Source organism: Elephantulus edwardii, unplaced genomic scaffold (assembly GCF_000299155.1).
Source record: "Elephantulus edwardii isolate Elephantulus edwardi_28Jun2011 unplaced genomic scaffold, EleEdw1.0 scaffold00089, whole genome shotgun sequence".
Lineage (NCBI taxonomy): Eukaryota > Metazoa > Chordata > Mammalia > Macroscelidea > Macroscelididae > Elephantulus > Elephantulus edwardii.
The window spans coordinates 11,518,504-11,533,417 of NW_006399839.1; the positions used below are offsets into that span (position 1 = coordinate 11,518,504).

The 14,914-nt window shown below is 48.3% G+C and overlaps 1 protein-coding gene across 1 annotated transcript in view; it reads right to left on the reverse strand.

The window, feature by feature from the left end:
• Positions 1 to 14,914, reverse strand: part of TTC28 (tetratricopeptide repeat domain 28) — a 744,609-nt gene that overhangs the window by 91,620 nt on the left and 638,075 nt on the right. Inside the window, exons 8-12 of the mRNA XM_006890519.1 lie at positions 13,317 to 13,840; positions 7,936 to 8,045; positions 4,739 to 4,868; positions 2,333 to 2,551; positions 292 to 457 (exon numbers count right to left, since the gene is read on the reverse strand). Of these exons, the coding sequence (XP_006890581.1) occupies positions 292 to 457; positions 2,333 to 2,551; positions 4,739 to 4,868; positions 7,936 to 8,045; positions 13,317 to 13,840 (1,149 nt within the window). The remainder of the gene's footprint in view (positions 1 to 291; positions 458 to 2,332; positions 2,552 to 4,738; positions 4,869 to 7,935; positions 8,046 to 13,316; positions 13,841 to 14,914) is intronic.

A 14,914-nucleotide genomic window follows, 5' to 3' on the forward strand; every position in this document is an offset into this window, starting at 1 on the left:
TTTCTAAAGATTCTTCCCATTAGCTCTAACACAGAGCTCTGGTGACCTAGTGATAGGAAGCTTCACTGCCAACCTGAAGGCACACAGTTCAAATCCACCAGCTGCTCTGTGGGAGAAGGATGGGCAATTTCCTCCTGTGTGATTTACTGTCTCTGAAAATCTGCTGGAGAGTCAGCTATGGGTCAGTTCCCACTTGATGGGACATAACAATAGCTCAAACTGGATAGTCATTTGAAACAAACAAACAAAAAGATCCCTCAGAAAGCTGGTTTGGGAATGAATGTTCACTACCTGGCATAGTAAGACTCCACGCCCAGGACCTCCCGGACGCTGGTGATGTGCTGCTCGAGGGCTGAGCTGGTGGTCGTCGGGAGGGTCGCGTTACTGCCAATCTGGAAGTCGCTGGGGTTGTCCCCTGTGCTGTCACCCAGGTAGTGCTCATGAAACTTGAGAATTCCTGAAACCGGACAGGCAGAGCTGACATTACACATAGTTCAGAAGGAAACAAGTGTCAATGTCGTATGACTTCCCAGCATGCCACCCCCACACCTGGTGAAGAGAGACCCTCAGATGCGCGTCCCAAGAGGGCTTTCGGAGGCTTGCTCAGAATCCTCTGCATGGTTTCTACCATCAGCTTTGGTCCCTGGAGACAGGGAGTTTAGGATTTAGCTTTTGTTTTTCAAGAGACAGCCGGAAGCTTCTGGAATGGTGACTACTACATATATGTTTCAAAAGAGATGCTTCTCAGAAGCACCAACCAAGAGAAAAAAAGCCTTCTTTCCAGGAACTGTGTGAGTTTGCCAAAGGGTATCTGGAAATCTTGAACAAAAACACCATTGGCCAACTAGAAATTATGTTAAGAAACCATCCTTTTTTTTTTTTCTAAAAGTAAATGGAAAAGAAATATATGGTTTAAAGACCAGATAAAAAGCATCTTTAGCCATTTTAAAAACAAGACTAACCCTAGTCGAAGATCATTAATGGATAAGGAGGGGCGGGGAGTGATGGCTGGTTGAAGCAGAGACGATCCCTGTTGGCTTACTGGCATTAAACACGGGATATTCTCACATAGAAATGAGATATGTCAGCTCCAGGTGGGGAGAGTCCTCCCTGATTGGATCAGAGCCTCGGAGAAGGCTTCAGAGCCTCATTAAAAGCAGAGGAACCGAAAAGCAAACAATAAGAACCTCATTAAACACAGCTCATTATTACAGGGATCTGGAGAGAGCACCTGTCAAGTCATGTCCCCTAAACCAACCAGCCACAGTGAGAAAAAAAAAAGGCCAAAAAACCTGGAGACCCCAGCTATCGACCACTCATATCGATGCCAACCTTGGAAACTGTGATACAACAGGAGGGATTTCACTGCGGCAATTGTTAACCAATTCCTCAAGAAAGATCATGATTTAGAATCATGATTTATACGGAACATGCAATCACGAGGGGAGGGAGGTGTTTATACTGAATAAGTGAGAGGAAGAGAATGTGCTCAGAATCTAAGAAGCAGCAGCGCTTACCTTTAAAAAAGTTGTGGGGTATTTTGTATTTTTTTTTTTAACTTAAAGGGACAGGCACATAATCAATGAAATGGCATTGATTCTCTCTGTTGAACTTGGTGAAACTGCCTTAAGGATGGATATTCAAGAAGCCCCATCTTCCAGACTCCCAGTGATCAGACCCACCACCTCCCTGGTCGATAAACTCTAATAGCTGATGCATTGCCAACATGGCAGAAGCCACTGGTGCTTTATCATGCAAAAAAAATATGGCTCTCACAGCTAATTAGCAGGTCTGAATTTAGTGGCACTGCTTACAGCCTGAACATTTAATGCCCATGTGATCAAAAAGGGGGTTACTTCTGAAGCAGACTGATCACAGAATGGGTTAAAATGGGTGCTAGGCAAGGTAGACATTGCAAGGCTCTATTTAAATACTGTGACAGGGTGGCCGTTAGCCTTTTCCTCTCTGTAACTTTGCCTTAACAAAGGATCCCAATTATGAAATCCTCTGTGCAAGAGAGACCTTGTTAGGACTTGCTGTCGTCACTGTAGGGGCTAATGAACAACAGCTGCCTACAAAAAGCACCAACGGTGAGAGGGACCCTTCTGTTGTCCCAGATAAAGGTGCCCACTCTTGCCAGCAAGCTGTGGAGACTTGCAGGGGGCTGTCCTCTGAACTCAATGTCCGCTGTGGGACAATCACCGTGGCGGGATGCTACCAGAAACCAACACCTCACACAGAGTGTTCCAGAGCAGGGTGACTGAGCCTGAGCTGGGGTGAAGCCCCCGCTCCCACCCCTTCTCATCAGTCCTCCCCAGTTCTGAGGCCTCACCTGCCCCGGGGGCCAGCAGCCAGCTGTACAGGTAGCCCGCGGCCAGGGAGTAGTAGAGCACCAGGCTCCTCTGGCTGTTGACCATCTCCAAGATCTGATCCGTGGTGACCGGGGAGTAGGGGTCGGAGTCCTGCTGTCCTGTTTGGCGCTCCACCAGGAGGTCAGCGAACGCCCTGGTCCGTCCTCTCTCTGCCACGGCCAGTGCTTCATCATGGTGCCCTGAGAGACACAGGTAAGGTGTGTGTAAACGGGGGTCTCTGTGAGCATTCCTAGTCAGGACAGAGAAGGGCATGCATGAAACCTCACTGCCTCCAGGTTCCTAAGTGGACAGGGTCCCAGGGCTACGGTTTCATATCCAGCTCCCCGTTTCTTACAAGTTCACATTTTTAAGAAAATCCTTTTTATTTTATATTGGTTTGCATACAAAATTTCCCTTGTGTTTTGTTCAAAAACATTGTGTTTCATTCCTATATGCTCTGTTCCACACATTCTTCCATTCCTATTGTGTTTCAAACGATCATTCCCATATACTGTGTTTTATAAAATGAATCACCACTGAAGTCTGCATAGTATTATTACTTGGTCTTTTCAGGTCCCCCTGGATCTTTCCTTATTCTTTCATCCCCTCCCTCTGCCCATAAAATCTGCGACCTTGTGACTTTCTCCCTTTTCCACCCTCAGCCCTTCCACCCCTCCCCTTCTCCTTGCAGACTTTTTTTACACATCTTACTAGTGATCCTTCTGGTTTTACAATGGTCTTATGCAGTATTTGTCCTCATGAGACAGAGTTAGTTCACTCAGCATAAAGTTCTCCCACATTTTTATATGCAGACCGCACCCCCTGAGTCATTGGGCCTTCTCCTGTTTGCAGCTGATGGAGTTGACCTCGTTGAGAGTGTTCCCCAGAGCTCGCCCATCTCTGCTCCACATGCTGACTGCTTCTGGCTTTACCTCTGACCCCTCACACCCTGTCCCCTTGGCATGTTAGACTTGACACTCTACGTCTGTTCTGACTCAGCACTGGCAGACAAGAACCCCCTGGCACATGGGTCATACTGCTCCGCCCACCTCGCTCCACATCTCCCCATCACACTTCCATGCCTTAACACAGACCCTCCTGCTGCTGGACACCCCCCACCCCCAGCCCCTCTCACTGCCTGGCAAAGCTTGCCTCTGCCTTTCAGCTCAATCTCAAATCTCCTTCCTCTAAGAAACACGCAGGGAATCTAGTTCAAAAACATGCACAACTATGAAAGCATAGAGAATAAAAGCACAGGGTTTAAGGTGAGGACTGTGTGCCGGGAAAGCACTGTGGTGGATTAATCTGTGTGCTTGTGGCTTGAACAGATACACCGGCCAATAGAACCAGGGTCGGAGGGGCTGGGCAGAGGGAGGGGGCCCCTTTAGGGCACCTGCCACCCTGCAGCTTGGGTAGCGGGTGAACGTGAGGCCTTCTGTGTGTGCATGCAAATGCCTTCTTTTCCTCTATTAAGTTATTAACTGAAACAGCAGGGACCATTTCTATGCACATTGGAAAATTGGCCCCAAAGTGCTAGACAGCTTAACACTGTGATTATAATAGATAATAAATTGTAAATCCCAGGCAATGCACACACTCCATAGACAACGCTTTCCAAGGGGGAGCCTGAGGATTCACGCCCTGGAAGCTACTGGCTTTCACCTTCAAAGGCACCAGTTTGCCCCAGTGGGCATCTCCTCAAGGCAGGGCTGGGGGTGCTGGGAGGAGGCAGAGGATGGGGGCTGGGAGATGCACACTGTGCCAGCGCCACCAGCACACACAGAGCTGCCATCACACAGGCTGAGGAGTGTCCCACAGACGACGCCTCACCTAACGGGCAGATGCGGAAGTTGGTACATTTGCTGGGCAGATGTGTGACTGGAGAACTTGCAAAGAGGCTGGGCCTCTTCTCAGCTATTGCCTCTCAGAAAAGAGTTCTGGGCAAGCCAACAGTCTCCTGCTTCCTTTTCTGTCCCTCACAGGTCCTCTGTCCTAACTGGATTAAGCACTGTGTCCCCAGGTCATCCCGTCAGGAGGGACCTGTCTGCCTCCTGGGTCAACCTCCCAAGCCGCCTGGCAGCCACAGCAAGTCATACGCTCTTCCCTCGCTCCTCCCACCCTGTCTAGACTCACTGGCCCACATCAATACACCCAGAACTCGCCGAGGGCAGGAGCCAGGGTCTATTCCCTATTTCACAACACCAATGTCAGTAGAGTAGATACTCCTGAGCTTGAAGAGATGAGTGAATGTTCAGAGACCGGATTGTGGCTGTTGTTTCCCAGGCTGTAGTAACCGGTTCCATCTTATCGCAGCAATTGCTGAGCGACCTGACCCCGCCCCTCCTGGTGCGCAGGTGCACACTGGCCACCCCCCCAGCTGTCCTCACCGAGGCTGACCAGCACCCGCTGCAGGGCCTGGTAGGACGAGGTCTGCAGGTCGAAGAGCGAGAGTTTGTAGTCGGTGCTCAGCTGCGCCTCGTGCCGGATGGTCTCAAACAAGGCCGACGCCCGGTAGAGCTGCAGGGAGACACAGAATGCCAGCTGTTACCTGAGACCCATCCAGGAGCTGCCTGCAGACTCACAGACAACTTTCTCAAGTCTTGGTGGTCAAGCTACAGAATTTTTTTTTTCCTTTTTAAAGTTTGGCAGGATTAATCTCTATTCCCATCGGGAATAATGGTGGCCTAGTGGCAAGAAGCTGCGCTGCAATCCTGAAGGCACACAGTTCAAATCCCCCAGCTGCTCTGAGGGAGTAGGATGGGTAATCTCCTTCCATGCAATTAACTGCCTCTGAAAACCCGCCAGTGGATCAGTTATGGGTCGGTTTTGACTCAACAGTACACAACAACGACAACAATCTCTATTCCCAGGTGTATCCTTATGGATCTGAAAAGATTCGACCCTGCAAATGATGGCTTCTATAGTCAATTCTTGACAGCTAGAGGGGTCTAGAAGACAGAGGTTACAGACTCATGATTGAAAGATAGATTTAAGGTCTGTTTTGTGTTCTGTTTTTGTTGTGTTTTTCTAAATAAATCACCTCTTAATTCATCAAAGTGCTAGTTTTGACTGGAACTCAGCAAGTCATCAAATGACTGTTATTCACAATGCAGGGCTCACTATAGTGGGGCCTAGAGTGTGGACAGGTCTGGTGGAGGGCTTCTAGAAACAATGGGGCTGGGAGGGAAGGCGACTGGAAGTGACCCTCGGGATGCATTTTGTTATAGGCAGCACAGTTCCATGGCTAGGCCATTCCTGGACAAGCTCCCCAGGAGGCCTGGCCACACCAGTGTCACGCTCACCACGACAGACTCCCTCAGGACTGGGCATGTGACATCTCTAATAGAGACACGGCCCTGTTGCCTTACTAAGTGGCTTCTCTACCACTGTTTAGGCTCTGAGAAGTCTATGCTGCAAACTCTGTCCAATTCTAAGCTTCTGCAAATTAAATGATAATGCAATTCAAAGGCGCAGAGACTTAGGCTGGGAGCAAGGCATTTCTTCTAGCCGTGCCACCAATTTGCTGGGTGGCGTTTGGTCAGTTTCCAAGCCCCTGATAAAGAGAGTGGCCAGCATCCCATCTTACAGAGTTATGCTGAAGAATACATTCAGTAAAACGTACGTTGAACATTGTTAATCACTATGCTGCTTTAAGCCTGGAATTAGAGGATTAATTTCTCAAATTGCCTTTAATGGCTTGAAAAGTACAGTGAGACGCTATAACTTTCCAGCATGCTGTGGCACAAATTCTGTCCTATCAAGTCCTAAATTCCTGTGACACAGGAGAACAGCTTTGATTTACCTCCTCTCACCTCTCCTTTGCCTGGCACCGTCCCCTCTACAGTAATTACTCTTATGCTGACTAAACGGACGAGTGTGTAATTTTAGATGTGGCCACCTTCGATTCCTCCAGCCTACCAGAGCATAGCTCTAGGTATCTTTCTAATCTCCAGAGCCAGCGAGGTAATGGACTTCAAATATTTGTATACATACTGAAAGATGAACTTATTGCGTGAGCGGGAGAGAGGGAGGCGGGGAGAGAGGGGAAAAGGGAAGATGGGGGAGGTATGCCTATTGATCGAAGCAGAAATCTACAAGGCCGTTAAAGGCAACATGAATTAAATGAATTCCTGGGTTGCTTACGTCCATCATGAAATATGTGCTATGTCATATTAAGGTTTAATGAGCAACCGCAGCCCATAACAAAGTAATTCCACAGAAATTATTCAGAAATCCAGCGCAGAAGGGCTCCTTGGAGAAAAGGATTTTGAAGCTTTGTCTGATACTTTGGACATGTTGCAAGGAGCGACCAGCCCTTGGAGAGGGAAATCATGCTTTGGAGGGTGGAGGGACAGCGCAGGAGAGGAAGACCCTGGATGAGATGGATTGACTCGGTGACTGGGAGTAGGTGTGTCAGAGGTTGGCACAGGATAGAGCAGGGTTTATGGCTGCTGTACATAAGGTCACTATGAGTTGCAGGCACATAACAACAACATATTACACATGCACACACACAGAGGTAACTCATGGTTTCTGTGATGCTAACTGTGACACTGATATGTCAAATGCCATAATGGCTACAAATGGTTGACAGTATTTCATAGAGCTCCCAGATTAAAACAGGCTTGGAAGCAGAAGTGGCATCCACTTCCGAAATAGTCTGCCTCCAGAAACTCTATAAACTTAAGAGAAACAATGAAAGTTATGCAAGTGCTCAGGTCTTTCGTTCATAGAGTTGCTATGAGTCATCTACGACTTGACAGTACTTAACAACCACCACCACAGAAGGGAGTAAGAATCTTTTAGGCTGTGGCCCTTCTGGGCTGATATTGGCTTGGCACTCTGTCACCAGCTCGAGAGAGAGGGTAACACTCTCTGGTAAATGTCACATCACCTTAGGGTAGCTCCCAACTCTTGACTGCTTCTATTATTTTTATTTTTTTACAGAAGTTAGATTTTTCAGTCAATCGTTGTGTTAACCCACATTTTAACCCCCTCTCCCCTCCCTTCCCCCTCTGCCAGTTCACTTTTTTAAAAAAAAAAAATTCATTCATTATTGCACAATTACCTACCTCCCCCGACAGTCCTCCTAGCAATGATTTACTTCTTATTCTGGACTGTTGTTGTATGTATAATGCCTAATCATGTATTCCTTTTAGATAGTTCTTTCATCTGTTCCAATGCAATGGTCATTATCTATCCATCCTTATCCTATTCTCCTCCCAAGACTCAAAGTCAGACCTGTTTTATAACAGTGGTGCTATTCAATATTTGTCCTTTTGTGACTGAGATATTTCACTCAGCATGATGTGCTCCAGGATCCCCCATGTTGTGTAATGTTTTATGAGTTCACTGTTTTTCAGTGCTGTGTAGTATTCCATTGTATGAATATACTATAGTTTTTCTATTCATTCATTTGTTGATGGGCATTTGTTGCTTCCATCTCTTTGCTACTGTAAATAATACAGCAATAAACAAGGCGGTGGATGTATCTGTTTGGATGGTGGTTTCTTTAGGGTATATTCTCTGTAGTTCTTGTCTGCTTTTAGAAACTTCTGTCTGGCTCAGAGATTCTCCCGCTCACCTGGTGCTGAGCCTCCTCCAGATTCCCACTCGCCCAGAGGGAAAGGCCCAGTCCGTGGCGGATTTTGGCCTCATCTTCTCTTCGGCCCAGTTGCTCAGCTAGCCTTAGACCTGAAATCAAAGACAAAGACATTTTAAATGACAATAGAAGACAGAGGCCCAAAGGGTTTTGTTTTACCAAAGGTGGATATAAAGGGAGCTTAAACACAGAACATGAGCTGAGCCAGTTCAGGCCCTGGACACATTTGCTTCAATCTCTGTCTCGATAATGACCTTTCTGAGACACTCAAGAAACCCCAGCAAGAACTCAGCTGTCTCTCAGCAGGAGGCAGGTCTGCAGGGCTGGCAGAAACCCTGAGACAAATACATCCTCACCTGGCCACTTTCCCCACTGGGAAACCCTTAGCTTTGCAAATGAAAGCTCTAGGTCCAACTGACTGGCTGACAAGAACATTCCCTGACAGAACTCAGAGGCTGAGATAATACAGTGATAGCTGTGTAAGGCGGAAACCTCTGAGAGGCAGAAATGTTACACGAGCAACGGAAAGTGCTGAGACTGTAGCCTGTCAAAGGTGGAAAACAAAGAGCCTTGGAATAACAAGGCAGCCCTGTGGAGCTGCGGCTCTCAAAGGTTCCACGGTCCTTTCCCTTAAATGCGTTCAGCACTCAACTGGCATTTGGGGGAGGCACGCGCTCTGAAAAGCAGGCCACCTGATGTGCCCGGCCCTGCCTTCAGAGGGCAGCTATGGACTTTTGGCTCATGTCTGATCGGCTTTTCCTTTAAGCTGGAGATTGTGCTATGTCTCTACGGCATTGCAAAGCAACCGCTATTATGAACTGAAAACCTAATATCACACTATTCTTATTTTTTTAAAAATTAACTGATTTTAGTGAAAATTTACAGAAAAGTTAGATTTTTATTCTTTCATTGTTGTACATTCCCCCTTTCTTTGCCCTTCCCCTTGTTCCCTTTAAAAAAAGAAAGTTCATTCACTGTTGCAAAACTATCCTTAGTCTACTGGCCTTTGATAGGTGCCTGCAGTTTGGGTCACGCACCCGGAGCGAGCTTTTGGAACTGGGGACACGAGGCCCTTTGACCCGCTGCACAGCTAACCTACAGGTGGCACACCTTAAGTGGTTCGAGTCCACCAGCTGCTCTGTGGGAGGAAGATGGGCAGTCTCCTCCAGGATGACTTATGCCTCCCCGAAAACCCGCTGAAGAGACAGTTGAAAGGTTAGTTGTAAGCTGATGGTGATGTTTTTTGAACAACTTCTACCAGGGAGCTCTGGTGGCATTCCGTAGCAAGTTGTGGCGCTAACTCAAAGTTCTGGAGTCTCTGGCAGTTCGAATCCACCAGCCGTCCCCAGGGAGGAGGATGGGCAGTCTCCTCTCATTATGACCTTCAGTCTTGGAAACCTGATGATGGCAGGTCGTTATGAGTCAGAACTGAATTGACGGGAGTGGAAAGGTGAGCAATGTCTCAGGTTCCTGGGTCCTGAAGCTAAGAGCCGGCGCTGGCCGGAGTTAGCACCCAGCAGTTCTCAGCATCACGCCCCTTTGCTGTCTTTCTCTCCACCCACGGGAGTGAGCTTGTGCATAAAAACAGTGGACACAGGAAGAAAGGGCCTCCTCCTGCGTTCATTCATGGTGGATGGGACCTGCCTCAGAATGTTGGACCCCGGCAATCACAGACCCCCAGAAAAGGCCCTGCGTCATTTGAGACGATAATGACAACTCAGGTTCAAGTTCACAAAATATGATGCTTTTAAAAAATGTACATAATTCAGAAAACCTAGGAAGAGCATTTTAATTTTAAATCCTGTCGCTGGGTAACAGAAATAATACTTGCAAATTAGTCACACTTTTAAACCACCTCGCAGAAAGGGGACCCCAGTATAAGAAGGCAGTTCTGTGGAGAGCAATTAAGAAGATACTGGTTGTTTTAACCTTCAGCAAGTAAGCCTCCTTCACTTTCTGAAAAAGATGACCCTGTAGGTTTGGGGGTGTCAGTCAGTGAGGTGAGCCCCCTGGGGTGTCTGATCTGTGTGTGGGAGACTTCCTGGACCATAGTTAGGGGTTTGACAATGAGCAGCTAAAACCTGGACAAACATAGCAGCTGTCCTGCCCCACTCCCCATCAGGGTCTGCCCCTTAGGACTTGAGCTAGGAGCCTCCTTTGCCTGCACCTGTTTTCAGGAATCGAGTCTGACTTATTTGTATCAGCCTCATGTGTGCATAGTACAAAGGTCACCAGGTTTTTAAGGCTGTGACCTTTCAGAAGCAGATCACCAGGCCTTTGTTCTGAGTATCTCTGAGTAGGTTTGAACTGTCAACCTCTCAGCTAGCAGCCATACCTACAGCTTTGTGCCACCCAGAAACTTCTCTCTTCATGGGGGCGGGGGGGAAGAGAAACTGGAAACAGCCAGTACTTTTAGGCAAGGACTCAAATTCACTCAAACCTGAGGGAACACTGGTGCCCTGCTATCCCAGAGGCAGGAGGTTCCACTCAGCTAGCTACTCCACAGAAGCAATCTCCTCACGTTCAATCCACAGCCTCCAAAAATCTGTGGGAGGGTCAGCTATGAGTCAGTTCTGATGCAAAAGCAGTTCTCACTTTTAGTGTCCCACCTGACTCCAGACTTAGAGCAGGCTCTACTCTCATGACTCTGGCATGCTGTGAGGCCGGGCCAAGCTACAGTCAGCTCAGCCGCAGGCCAGGAGAGACAGCTCGGGGTAGCTTCGAAGCAAGGACACCTTCACTTCAAGTGGCTGCAGAGCCATAGCTGAGCACGGCGAGGGACTGCCAGGGGTTCCTGGGCCTCACCAGTTTCTGATTCAGAAAAGAGTGCTGGCCCTTGTCTCCTGGTAGGACATTTGCTGTACATTCCCTAGTGCAGGCCCAGGTAGACACTATCTGTTTATGTGACTCTGAGAATTCAAACAAACAATGCAGATGAACTCACCAGTTTTCAGTAAACACAGTTATGCTACTCTGTTTCAAGTGAAGCAGCTGCTCCCTGGAAACAGTACTACAGACACCACAGAAGAACACAGTCTGAGTTGAACAGACTTCACTAATTCAATTGAAAATCACCTCTAGTATAGCAAAAGGGGCTCCACTTTGGAGGCCCATGTGTGAAGGCCCATGTGTGAAGGAGTCAAATTCTGGAGGGTAGGTTCTCTTGATTTAGTTGGAAGTTGTGTATAAACTGGTTGTTTTATTTCATTCACAATTGTGTGTAAGCTCATTGGTCATCCTGGATTTAGTTAACAATCAGCTGTGGGCTGGGAAACTCTTGTTTAAGTCAATCAGCAACTGGTGGGTGGGCCTTTGTATTTAAAAGTTGGTTGGGTCCTTGGGCCTGCTGCCTAGTGTTAACTGTGTTTGGGAAGAACATTGTTCAAAGTGGTATAGCACTTGTCTGTCGGTTTGCTGTAGTGAGATAACTTGGAGTTGCAGTGATACTGAATGTTGTGCCACTGGTATGTCAAATGCCATTATGGTTACGCATGGTGGACAGTGTTTGGTAGAGCTCCCAGATTAAGATAGGCTTGGAAGCAGGATTGGCATCCACTTCTTAAACAACAGGCCTTTGGAAACTCTATGAACATTAGAGAAATGGCAATAGTTATATAGAACAGGGTTCAGATCTTTTGTTCATAGGGTCCTTTTGAGTCATACTAAACTTGATGGCACTTAACAACAATATAGCAAGAGAGAGCTCTGGTGGCCTGGTGGGAAGGTGGCTATGCAACTAACCCATACGTGGTGCCTCTGGCAGTTCAAATCCAACAGTTGGAAAGATGGTCAATCTCCTCTCATGAAATTTACAGCTCTGAAAACTCACTGGACAGAGGGTCAGCTATGACTTTGTTCTGACTCGACGGCAACGAGGTGCCGGCAGACTTTCACCAGCAGAATTTCAGGAAGCTGAATGCCAACACTCATAGCTGAAGCACAGAGTTATCACCTGGCCCCGGTAGAGCCAGATGTGGCTTGGGAAGTGGCTCCCGGCTTCTCAAAACATCTCAGCCTGCAGATCCCTCTTCTTTGTTTTGTGCAAAGGGAAAAACAGTATCTTCTCACTACTTGTCCACCTTCTGCCTTGCTTCCTGCTCTCCTCCTTCCACTTCCTACCAAGGCCCAGGAGTAGTTATAGGGAGATCAGAAACTGCTCACATCTGCCCTGTACTTTCAAGATTAGGGTCCTGAGTGATTCCTGGGGTCAGAAAGGCTGGGTTGGACCCCACTCCAGTGCTGAATGGACTACATGGCTAAAGACAAATCACTGTACTTCTGAGCCACAGTTGACTATAAAACGGGACAAAGAAGATGCACATCTCAGGTTTGTGAGGATTAAGTTAGACCATGCTGTGGAAGGTGGCAGGTCAGAGAAAGAGAAGACAGCAAGGGATCTACATAAAGATTGCATCAGTGGCCTTGAGACTATCAGAGGCAGTGGGGATGCCATAGTATGGGGACAAGGTTCAGATCTGTTGTTCACAGAGCCACTGTAAGTCATGTTTGACTCAACAGCAACTAACAATAAGTCAATTCTATTTGGAATCGACTCAGCATTACTAACAACAAATAAGAAGTCAAATCTATCTGCATTCTATTGCATGTAATTCTGCTGGTGCCCTTGGAAAGTACTAATGAGAATTCTGGCCTGAATTCAGCCCCATTTTATCTGACGGGTGAGCTGTGAGGCAGCCTCTCTTTCCCTCCCTTGCAGCTTAGGAGGTCCCAGTGTGCCTGTGTCAGGAGCAGTGGCCCCAAGCAACACAAAGATGTGTGTGTGTGTGTGTATGCACTGCAGTGAGCCTTCTGTTTCTGGAGAGGAGGACAAGCTTCAAAGGTCTGCCTGCATGGTGGGAAGCAACCAGCTCCAGGATTTTCCTGGAAGACTTCCCATGGCACCAGTCCCATCACCCCTGGACAGGAAGCCAGCTCAGGGGCTTCAATAACCCTCAGACCAAAGTTTCTGGATGAGACCACTGTCGCCTTGTCAGAACTGCTTTCTCTACCATTTTGCTATCTTTTAGAGCTCAGAGCTGGAAAACATTTTCTCTGCTTTGGACTATGAACTTCACTTTTCCTTAATTATCTGGGTGACACTGGGTTGTTCGCCCAGCAGAGGGCTGGAAAAAGCAAGGGAGCCAGCTCTTTGTGCAGCTGGCTAGCAGAAGGCACTGTCACAGTGGGAGCAAGCCAGCCTGGGTCAGGCTAAGAACAGGCAAGGTGTTCTCGACCAAGGAAACAACTTAGTGTTAGGAACAGACCAGAGCTTGAGAGCTGGACTGCCAAGGTGGCCTCAGAAGTATACTACCTTTTGAGTGAACTAGACCTTGATCGTGATCAGAGCCCACACCTGGACCTACCTTCCTGCAGGTACATGACCGCCTGCGAGTAGTTCTGCAAGGCATGGTGGGTCCTCCCGAGGCTGCTGTACGACACTGTCTTAGCCACCAAGTCGTTCACCTGGGCAGCGATGCTCAGGTGTTGCTCCTGGTAGACCACCGCCCTCTCGAAGGTGCCCAGGGACTCGTAGGTGAGGCCCAGGTTCCCGTAGGCTCGGCCCTGACACGTGGGGTTGTTAGTTTCCTCTGCAATCTGCAGGTCAAGCTGGTGGTACTGGAGGGCTGTGTCGTACTCCCCCATCTGCTGGTAGACGCCCCCCAAGCCGCAGGCAGCATCGCTCTCCAGGGCCCGGTCTTTCATCTCCCTGGCGATGTTGAGCTGGCGCTCCAGGCAGGAGATGGCTTGCTCATAGTTCCCGAGCTGGCTGTGTAGACTGCCCAGCTCGCCGTAGGCCTGTGCCTTGTTGAAGGCCTCTCCCAGCTCGTGGGCGACTACGAGCCTCTTTTCGAAGCACACGAGGGCTTGCTGCAGGCTCCCCATTGCCCTGTGGGGAGGCGGACAGAGAAGCAATGATATTATTTCGTGCAGGTGTAGACGCGCTAAAGCCCCTGAGAAAATGAAACGCATTTGTCACTGTCATTTACTATAGAAGCTCTTAACTCCTCTTCTAGCTAAAATCTATCATGTGCCCTTAAGAGTGAGATGCAGGGGGATTTCATAATCTGGAAAGCAATTCAAAAGGCATCCCTCAGTGACCTTCCCAGGAGTGCGGGAGTCAATGGGATCTACACCTCAGCGGAAACATAAAATATATTAATAGGCACGATGATGGCGAGTGAGCTGTTTGATTCTTCAAGCTCCCAATTTCCACCACCGCTTCGAGGATTTTTTTTTTTAAATCACTTTCCAAGGAGTGTAAATCTTTCACCCCGAGCCTCTCCGAGCACTCTGTGAGCAATGATTTAGCCTGTCCCTGGCCCTGGCTCCACTCTGGGAGCCCTCACCCTCTTCCTGTCTGGACAGGCCGTATATCCTGCAGACATGGACATCTGCCTGGAGTCCTCCGCAGTTGGGAGAAAAGCACTTCCTTGGCTGGTAGTGTGTCTTTCTGTGTCATTAAGAGATGACAGGATAAGAGGGGTGTTCTGGGGGGCAGGCTGTACCAGTGCAGGGGGTTCCTGACTGACCTTCCCTGACCTCAGCTCCTGAATGGTAAGTCCCACCCCAGAAGCAGATGATGGTTGCATGATGACCCAGAAAGGCTATCAATACGACATGAGATGCGTGTGCAAAGTGTTCAGCACACTGCCTGCTGCACAATATGTGCTTATTCAAGTCCCTCCTCGACCCATTATCAGACAGGGCCTAGTGGGTAGGGAGTTGAGCTGCCAGCCCAAAGGCAGGTGGTTTGAACCAGCTGCTCTACAGGAGAAAGATGGGCAATCTCCGTCCATGCGATTTACAGCCTCTGAAAACCTTCTCGAGGGTCAGCTCTGATTTGGTTCCAACTCAGTGGTACTAAAGAACAGCAACATTACCAGATGAGTTTTCCTAAAAGCACACAATGCTTTTAGGAAATGCTTTCAGGAGTCAAAAGAATTGGTGAGAGTAGATGGTG